The sequence below is a fragment of the Notothenia coriiceps genome, unplaced genomic scaffold, assembly GCF_000735185.1.
Source record: "Notothenia coriiceps isolate Sejong01 unplaced genomic scaffold, NC01 NC01_scaffold00013592, whole genome shotgun sequence".
In the NCBI taxonomy this organism is placed as follows: Eukaryota; Metazoa; Chordata; class Actinopteri; order Perciformes; family Nototheniidae; genus Notothenia; species Notothenia coriiceps.
The window spans coordinates 126270-136327 of record NW_011346293.1 but is presented as its reverse complement, the minus strand read 5'-3'; the positions used below and the strand labels follow the sequence as shown (position 1 = coordinate 136327).

At 41.0% G+C, this 10058-nt stretch overlaps 1 protein-coding gene across 8 annotated transcripts in view; it reads right to left on the bottom strand.

Moving 5' to 3' along the window:
• Positions 1 to 3618: 3618 nt before the first annotated feature.
• ccbe1 (collagen and calcium binding EGF domains 1) overlaps positions 3619 to 10058 on the bottom strand; it is a 44159-nt gene continuing 37719 nt past the window's right edge. For 3 of the 8 annotated variants that reach the window (XR_798619.1, XR_798620.1, XR_798618.1), the window contains 4 exons: positions 7526 to 7561; positions 7065 to 7430; positions 4699 to 4734; positions 4223 to 4261 (listed from right to left, as the gene is read on the bottom strand). Coding sequence is in view for 5 of the 8 variants with exons in the window: in XM_010774145.1 (XP_010772447.1) it covers positions 3986 to 4261; positions 4699 to 4734; positions 7526 to 7561 (348 nt within the window). In the remaining 3 variants the exon portion in view is untranslated. Of the gene's footprint in view, positions 4262 to 4698; positions 4735 to 7064; positions 7450 to 7525; positions 7562 to 10058 lie in introns of those variants that run through there. The other 5 variants (XM_010774145.1, XM_010774144.1, XM_010774146.1 and 2 more) reach the window with 4 other exon arrangements.

The following is a 10058-nucleotide window of genomic DNA, read 5'->3' as shown; positions in this document are numbered from 1 at the left end:
TGAAGTTGATCTATATTTAACGGCCGTTACTGTATATATTTGACCATAATAACGCTTGTGAGTCACCTCCGCTCGCTGTGTGTATTTAAGCCTTGATTTGAATGAGTCAACATTTAGAGATCCTAAACTGGGCTTATGGGACAGAACAAGGAAGAGTTGTGTTGTACATGGGGTTTCTTGTTCCTTGGGGATCTAAAGATGTTTGTATTACCCATGTCACATTAGGGGGAAAGGGAGAGTGGCCTGTCACCTCCTGGTGTGACAGCAGGGCTTAGTTTAATGAAGCCTGTTGCCTCATGGTGTTTATTCATACCTGAAAAGCACAAAGCAACCAATTATCACAGGAACAAAATGTCTGCTGAGACGACTGAATCCTAAGGAAATATCCTGTGGTCGAACCCACTGTGCTCTTAAGTTTACCACCATGATGCGAATCTCTAGCTGGCCTGCAGAGGAGGATGAGGAGTGTGTGATTCTTACGTTTATTTTACCATCTGGTGAGCTTGATTTCCTTCTGGATTGATGCAAAAACACATACAATTGAAGTGAATCAAAGAGGAGACAAGCACCATTTATTTAAGCTAAAACCATATTGTGATAATGATTATTCCAAACTAATATTTAATTAGGACTCCACATCAGAACAGTGTTGACTGGCTTCACTGCTATATTATTTGTTGGCTCAATTCTGTGCACATAGGCAACACACTCACCCTCAACAATGGCGAAGGACTGAAGCTTTATTTCAGATTGCTTCAACACGGTCCAGTGTGGTCCTGCCAAGAGAGGGCACTTATTTTCCACTGAGGACTTTGCCACATTCATTTGAAGAGCGGCCCTCTCTCATTATTAACAGACACACTAAACGATGGGCCCCAAACAATACCGAACAGATCCCTTTATGCGGACAAGTGCTCAACGTTTCGGCAACCACTGTGTGCCCTCCACCACTCCCTCTTCTTTTCAGATACCTGCACATAAGTGAAAGATGTAGAGCACACAAAAGATATTCTCAACTTTCCTTTTCTCCCATTCTGTGAAACAGGCCCATTTTAAAGCTTTTATTTGAGCAAAGCCTCTCATTAACTCTGCTCATGCTGCCTCCCTCGGCTTGCCATTGCTTAAGTACTGGGTGTTGTAAAAAAGCTACCAATTAGTCCCTCATCAGCTCCAATTAGTGGAGACAAAGCCTGAGTAAAGATAACTCAATGAGAGGGAGAGGTGAAAGGGTGAGGGCCGTCCCCGTGTGCTTCTGTGTGTACATGTGTGTAGCTGGGCCGGCACAACATAGTTTGTAATCATTGAAGAACTTGTGGCCATTCACTTTGACCCGCTGCAGCACAGGTCCATTCACTCTCCAGGCTCCTCAGCGGGCCCTTTTCTCAGGGCCAAGTGTTGTTGTGCTGGGAAGACAGGCCCCCCAGGAGTCCCAGAAAGAGAGCCATTCAATCCTCTCTACCTGCTTGCAGCATATAAAGCACTTAAGGCCAGGCCGATCTCTCATTATTGTCTCCTTCACTCTCAATACTTCCTTAAACTTAGGCCTCAACAAGGGTAAGCCCTTTTAGAGGGGAAATAGGGGATGTATGTTAAGGGGGTGCCTTTCGCCTCATTAGAATTGAATTTGCAGTGTCTTGTAATTACGTCGGAGGGCAACAATGTATTTTGTTCATCATAATCTTCACTGAATGGGGGATTTTTGGGGCAGTTAATTTGCTGCCCACACTAATGCATTAATGAATGAATTGGGCAGCACTAATTTTCCCTTTGCTGCCTCAATCTGTTTGTTTCCTCCATCGGTCTCCATCAGTGCTGGACAGCCGCTACTAATAAAATTACCTCATTAAGGCTTTTATCGCAGCACAGTAACTCACTCATTCATTTGCTATTAAACATTTTCTTTGGAAAGGGGGCTGGGGGTGTCCCCATTCAGTGTTGCATCTTTTTGTGGGTAGTTCTAAATAATGAGGGGGACAAGCAGGGAGATATAATTAGGAACAAGGGGGCACTTCAGCAAATATTGGAAAATGTTTAAGGCTCTCCCTTGTATGATGGTGATTAATTACTTCCACAAGGGATTTTGGATAAAAATAATGCCAAGTTTTTTTTGTCTGTCTTTGCTCGGGCGAGACGACTGAAGCTTGTTAAAAGGATGTGTACAGGACTTTAATTTCGGCCCCTCTTTAATCATGACATGTACTGTTCTCTGGAAATGGGCTCATTGTGAAACCAATACGCGTCCTGTTAACAATGACATCGTTTTAAATGAAGGTGGCGCTTAGAATAAATAAACAAATGGTTTTTGTTTGTGTTATGAATGAAATGATTCGTGGATATGTGATCATATTGATTTATATGAAGATACAGTATTTATTTGAAAAAAATATGCAAATAAGTTGCTTGAATCTCATGTTCAAATGTAATGCTTTCTTCCAGGAACGAAATGGAACAGGTTCACCATTTTTTTTTTTACAACAATTACTCAGAGAGAGACAGGCCACGTGTATTCATGTGGGCTCTTTGGGTTAGTCTCATCGCTGGTGGCAGCCTGCCTTGTTGTCAAACAATCTTTTAGCGGAAAAACATCAAACATTGTTGAGTAAGAACATCTAATTTCAGTCAATGAGTCTGAAAATAAACAAGAAAACACAGATTATCCACGCTGGGTGAACATCTCCACAAAGCGTTATTCATAATTGTGTTTTGATTATCGTCACGTGCTCCTCTGTGAACTACACTGCACAGTTTAATGAGTTCACTGAACACTTGTGCTGTGCATCAATCAGAGGGAATGAATCACACAGTGCTCATACTGACTGAGAAATGACTGCCACCTAGTGGATTTAGAGTGGTACTGAATGACAGTTGGGGCACTGTGAAGAGTGGTATAGAAGTATTAACAGTATCAAAAGTGAAGTAAAAGTCATAACTCATACCCTTGATTGGTAAAAAAGTGCCATACTTTTGTGCGCACAGGAGTGCATTTTAAGCTTTAGCTTTTTAAACCCTATACTACAGTGACTCAAATCAAACACAGAAGATGCCTTTAAAACTATTAAATCCATAGGATTTATTAATATAAAGACAAACATACGGCAGACGCCTTCCCAGCTCAGGTGCACCTTGCTGAGCAATGCAGCACACCTGAAACCAGAGCTACTGGAGCAGGGAGAGAACAGCACAGGGAACACATAAAGCCATAACACAGCTTTATAATTACAACTATAAAGAAGTAAAGCATGTCATGTAGCTGCAGGATAAGCTGAATGTTGAGATAAACATGATTTCATACCTTCCTCCCAGTGATTATATAAAGGTTTTCTCAGATAAGTTCATTTACTCACTGACCATATGATGTACTCACATTCTCAGAGTCATTAGCTGACAGTTTGAACTTGAGTGGCCTTTTTATATCAGGCTCGTTCATTATATTGTGATGTGTTGTGTGATTGGTCAGCCACTCATTTCTCAGAAATGCTGAGCAAAGAAACTGGAAACCCAGACATTTGTAAGTGGCTTTGAGTATGTCTCCCTCTGGTGGAGAACTATCCAACAACTGAGAACCAAACATCGATCCAACATCTTTGTATGTATATACTGAAAAAAAGGAAACGTGTATCTTGGGAAAAGATTTACTTTGGTGACCATGTGGCAAAGGAATCTTTCATTATATGTGTTATTATTTAGACATTTGGTGGCTCTATTTCTTATACAAATTGTGGGAAAGAGAAAAATGTAATTATATAAAGTAAAGACGTACAATCTGATTAAAGGAGACTTGTTTAATGTGCCGTGAAGGAAACATGTTTTTCATGCATTTGCACATTCAACTAATTTTGTTAAAAAATAGTCATACAAACTCTTGTATATCATATAAAAATAAACATCTGTGATAAAAAGGCATACAGTACACTCTGTTTAAATAAAAAAGCATAAACACTTAACTATTTACACCTGAAAGTATCATATATAAACCCAAACCCTTTTAAATATTCCAGTTAAAGTCTGTTCTCTCTCGCGCTGGTTTCCACTTCCTGTCTCTCTTTGATCCTCCGCCTGTTCGAGGTGCAGGTTCCTTGTAGTCCTCACCTGAGCCGGTCTCCAAATTGTCCTGGGTGTCCCTCCAGCTGTCGGGGACTGCAGGAAAGTCCTCCCCCGGAAAGGGCAACGGGCCCCCGTACACTTTGTTCTGCAGGTCAGCGATATCGTTACGGATGTCTGCCATCAGCAGCAGCAGGAAATCAAAAGAGCCCGGAGGACCCTGGGGATTGAGGACAAAAAAAACGTATAATTTTACAAATATTTCTCTTATATTTACACTAAGTATTTGTGTAAATATAATTAAAGTTACTCTCATATTGAATGGAAATATTTATTCTGCGTCTGTATTTACTGAGAAACCACGGAGATGTTCCCAACAAAACTCCAGCTGACCAATGGACTGTCTGCAAGTGGCCACTGAGCTGTTCCTCATGATTTGTTAACGTTAGCACCATCAGTGTTTATCTAAGGGGATAATGCTTACACTTCACTGGATACTATTTACTTTGAGTTTGACAGTATCATTAGCTGTGGTGCTTAATGTCCAGAGTCCACAGTGGTCTGTTTTTCAGTCATGCTTTTGTTAAACTGTATTGTTCTGGATAATGGTAACAAGTTTCAATGGTGAAGGATCCATATAGATAGGAAGATTCTTACTGGTGGTCCGACAGGCCCAGAAGCTCCTCTATCCCCCTGGGGAAACAAAACAATTATTTAGCTTACACGAAATACAGTGAGGGGGGGAAACATAAATAATTCATATAATGCTCGTCAGGGAACATTTTCAAAAGAACTAGGGGAAAGGTATTAAGAGAGTCAGCGAGAAGTGCCGCTAACAAACCTTCGGCCCTTAGGGGTCCTGTATTCGGACAGGCCAATCAGAGCCGTTTATCTTTGAACATGGGGACACTGGGGGGGGATACAGTGCTGTTATGTTTAGAATGTGGCATTTTAAAACAATTAAAATGAATAGTCTGAGCAACAAGTACAACAATTAATTTGATCTTTTAAACTTTGCATATCAGCAACACTGTGTGTTAAGGGGCATACACTTTTTCTCACTCTGTCCTGACCTGCTTTGGTAAGAGTTTGATTGACAGATGTTTAATCCAAACAGCTATTTGGATTTGGATGTATTTTTCAAAAGTTCCAGACTTTTTTTCTAGAAAGTTTCCAATCAGCCTCTCGGATGGTTCTGTGGTGCGTCAGGTTATGAGTCCAGGGGAAGGCAGAGAAATCCCAGCTCTGACGTTTAAAAACACAACAAATCATCACCTACAAAGCTCACTAATTAACATGTTGTGGCTTGTTAACAGTTTAACTCAATGCATATAGTTTTGTGTTCGGATTACACAAATGTGATACAACATGTTAATTAGTGAGCTTTAGAGGGGCTCGTAGGTGTATTTTGTTTGGAAAGAGCCTTGCTTGTTTCCCATTGAATCCAGCGTTAATGGTTTGCTAAGCTCTAATATATTTTAGCTTAGCATTATCATAAAAAATATTATGATTTAATATATGCTCTAGTTTCATACAGAGGTTACCATGGTGTTGACTCCCTTGCAGAGAAAGCTAATAAGTGTATTTCCCAAAGCGTGGAAATCATTCTAAAATGTGTGAAATTTCAACATGAACATGATGAAGTGATTTCATTTAACACTAAACATGCTGTACATGAAAATGTGAAGTATCATGGCAGCCTGTTGACCTACGGTAGCACACACACACTCTCACACACATTGACCTGACCGCTGGTTGTTAGAGGGCTCAGGGTCACACTGGGGCTGTGAGTGTTTTGGCAGATGGTTTGGATTTGTGTCTCAGAGACAGATTACCATCAACCTCCAATCTCTCCACACAAACATCCACGCTGCACTGAAAGAATACCAAGGTACTATGTCAATAAACCGGATGCACCTAAGTTGTTCCATACGTGATCCACAAGCTAAGCAAACAGCGTTGAGGGTATAACACGATGCCAGAGCCAACACAAGTCCAGACTCTCATCAGCTTTTTCACCTTTCACTTCTCTAAATCAGTGTGACAGGGATTACCGGGCATTCTAGATTTATTATTGACCACATTATTATAATCCTGTAATGCTGTATTGAATCAGCCACAGTTTTCAAATTACATTCCCAAAAAATAGGTATTATATGATTTACATTCTTATTATTTTGTTGATCAACGGTATGATCATGTCTTCACCTCTACCATTTATTAGCTGCATACTACTTTCCTCCAGCAGGAGGTCACTCGTCAGAATCAACTAAAACTGAGCAGAGCCGCAACTTCCCATTAAAAGCCATTCAAAGGAAGTAGACTTTCTTTTCAAAAAGAAGCTCACCTTTCTACTTTTGTTGCCACAATCTCTTAGGATGTTTTTAGTTGATAAATATAACTTGAACGTCTTCATTAGTACTCCATTTCTAAATGAGGAGAGTCAAACTCAGCTCCAAAGCACACTGCAGATGTCTTGAGAACAGCAAATATGTCATCGTATCTTTCTGACCTCAGCTGCTCTTTTCTAGGAAAATAGCTAAATGAGAAATGAGTGTGTAATCTGGATTAATCCAAAAACATGTGAAAAATGTAAACACAAATCTCACTGTAACCACGCTGGATTCTACATTGTGCCTCCTTAATCTGAGGCTTAACCATCTGCTGGGGCCTCCTTTTTAACACTTTGCCCGAGGCTTCCCACCGAGGCAAAGCAGAGAAAACGTTCCAGTTATCCTTTTGAAATATTGTTGCTACCTATCATCAGCTAATCCAAACGCCCTGTTCCTATAATCCATGTGATTATCCAGACAACCACCACATCCCAGAGGAATGAACAATCTCCACACTGGTGGTGAGCAGCAAGCTTCTTGTGAATTGGGTTGATTCTGAACCGGAGAATGGGAGACGAAAACAGTCTAAACAAACAGTGCTCTTCTGATATAATCTGTTATCTTAAATCTGATTAACTAAAAAAGCGTTGTACCAGGTACAATTATTTGAACCGATGCATGTCGACTCACATTGAGAAGCAACCAAATCATGCTCCTTCCCAACAAGTGTGCCTATTGCGTTTGGGCACACCAATCTCCCCCTCTGGACTTGCAGTAACTTGCAGTGATCCTAACATCTGCACGGATAAACTGAGGATTTGTGAGGATCCTGGCAACTGCTTTCTGGTTTTCCCCCTGTAGAAATGTGAAGACATTGGCTATTGAGAAATATATTTTGACAGACATTGTGTTGGCAGATGATTCAAATGTATCTAGTTGGTACTTCCCTTTAAGAGAGGCCTTGTTCTGTAAGCCAAGAGTCACATTCTGTTGCCAAGGTGAATGAGTTTTGTGCCTGAGGGACGACGTGCTGGACCACGGTTTGATAATACGCAACTGAAAAAGAGGCTCTTTTCTTGAAAGTTGCCTATAGTAAGGTTGTGTTGTACAGATGGGAAAAGGTAAGGTGACTAAGTAGAATCTGACCTCACCTTTAGGCCATCCTTTCCTGGCGCTCCTGGAAGCCCCTGTTAGATAAAGGAAACAAACAATCTGCATTTCTTATCCATTTGAAATACGTATTATAGTTTATTTTCACATTTCTAAAACATACAACAGAATACTGAGAAGCGCATTCATATACATGTTCATGAGACTATCTATCTGATGGCAGCCTGACCTTACACCCAGAAATGTGTTGATGTTCAGTTCAATATTTTCACCAAAACTCATTTATTCCAAATCTCTTTCAATTCAAAACTGACATCTTGACCATCAACGATCATCCAAGATGAACTTTGTGGCTGCCTCAAGGCTTTCTTGAGATCTTCTCAATAGTAGGCATGCAGTGCTTTGATCTCTTTCCTAGAATAATCATCATTAAAAGCAGAGTGAAGACATTGTATAGGGAGCAGGGCCAATATTCAGATCAGTACCAAGCCTGTGAGTCACACACTAAACCCCATTCATCATCTCTGAAGCCCTGACATGCAGAGGAACACATGTGACCCGGTGGCCAAACCTCACAACTGTGTTCAGAATCTAATCAGGTTTCTGTGTGGAGAGAAGGACGACTCCCTTTGAGTCACGAACATGTGCACTGATTCAATATATTAACGGGTCATGAACATAAAGAGTTGTGTATTAAGACACACATCGAAGTGTCACACGGACACAGAAAGCAATAGATCACATACCACTATAAAACAGCATTCCTCACCTCTTGGTTTGGCAGCGTGCAGATGGTGATGTACAGAAACTAATTATGTTGACAGCCTGATTTATCAATAAGCAGATTACATAAATCCTCAAACTTTTAACTCAAATATGTCTTTATGTTCACATCCTGCACATTCTTGACTCAGATCCCACACTTTAACACGCAGGCAAGGACGGAGCACTGCACAATAAGGCAGCAAGCCAAAGAAAACAACTAAAGCTGTAAATGGATTCTGCCTTCTTTGTTATGTTTGCCATTACAGTGTGTCATCCTCTTTCACAGTGCAGACGTGTGCTTTGCTTTAAGAGGCTGGCTGAAGGGAAGGGTCTTTTCTCGTCTCTTTGAAATGTGTCAGTTGAAAAACAAAATATATCTGGTTGCTCTCAATTCGTGCTCCTTTTATTAAGACAAATCAATCACAGCTCTCCTCGGGCTGTCCCCTGTCATAATGCAGGTTTACTAAATTACCTGGATGATCTTTGGTTGAACCAATAATAAGTCTGACACTTAGATGAAGTCAGTGGCGTTTTCTCCTGGAGGCCAAGGGAAGCCAGGCTTCCCCTGTTTTTTCGAATTGTAGTTATCATTTTAATAAATAAATAAAAACACTTCGTTTAGTTTCGGAAATTCTTTGTTGTGTGTTGCGGACGGCCCGTCTCTGCCCCATTCTCATTGAGTATTTTACAAAGAGTGAAACAGCGCCCTTCTAGTTGTTATGGTGAAACAGTAGATTGCACTCTCTGTTGCGAGAGGAGGCCAGCCGAAATTGGCTTCCCTTGGTGAAAAAAAATTGAGGGATTGACCAATCAGACAAGACTCACGTCATCAATCAATCAATCAATGTTTATTTATATAGCCCAATATCACAAATTTTACATTTGTCTCAGTGGACTTCACAGTTTGTACAGAATATCAGTATGACAATACGACACCCTCTGTCCTTAGACCCTCACATCGTACAAGGAAAAACTTCCAGAGAAAACCCACAGTTTAAAGGGAAAATGGGAGAAACCTCAGGGAGAGCAACAGAGGAGGGATCCCTCTCCCAGGACGGACAGACGTGCAATAGATGCCGTGTGTAAATTGAAAAGATAATACATTTGCAACATAGGTAGTCCAAATGTTTGGAAATGCATGTGTGTATAATAGGAAGATGAATCCACGAGGATATCCATCCAGGACTTATGATCCAGGACCACAGCCACGACTCAAGATCCAGGACTCGCGATCCATGACACAGGACCGTAGGATCATCCATGACTNGGTTGAACCAATAATAAGTCTGACACTTAGATGAAGTCAGTGGCGTTTTCTCCTGGAGGCCAAGGGAAGCCAGGCTTCCCCTGTTTTTTCTAATTGTATTTATCATTTTAATAAATAATAAAACACTTCGTTTAGTTTCGGAAATTCTTTGTTGTGTGTCTCTCACCCATTCTCATTGAGTATTTTACAAAGAGTGAAACAGCGCCCCTCTAGATGTTATGGTGAAACAGTAGATTGCACTCTCTGTTGCGAGAGGAGGCTAGCCGAGGCTTCCCTTGGTGAAAAAAAATGGAGGGATTGACCAATCAGACAAGACTCATGTCATGCCCCTGCCATCCTGTGATTAGTCAGGGCCATGCCAAGGGAAGCCAGAGGCGGCTGCACCACTCTCACCGCCGTTAGAAAGTAGCAAGCAACTGAAGCAAGTGCAATTATGGAGGGTGGAGATTTGGAGTATTTCATCAAAAATAATTGTACTAACCTTCCGCTGCAGCAGCAACAACAAATACAATCTGATGACAGGCCAATGACTGATGACCAAA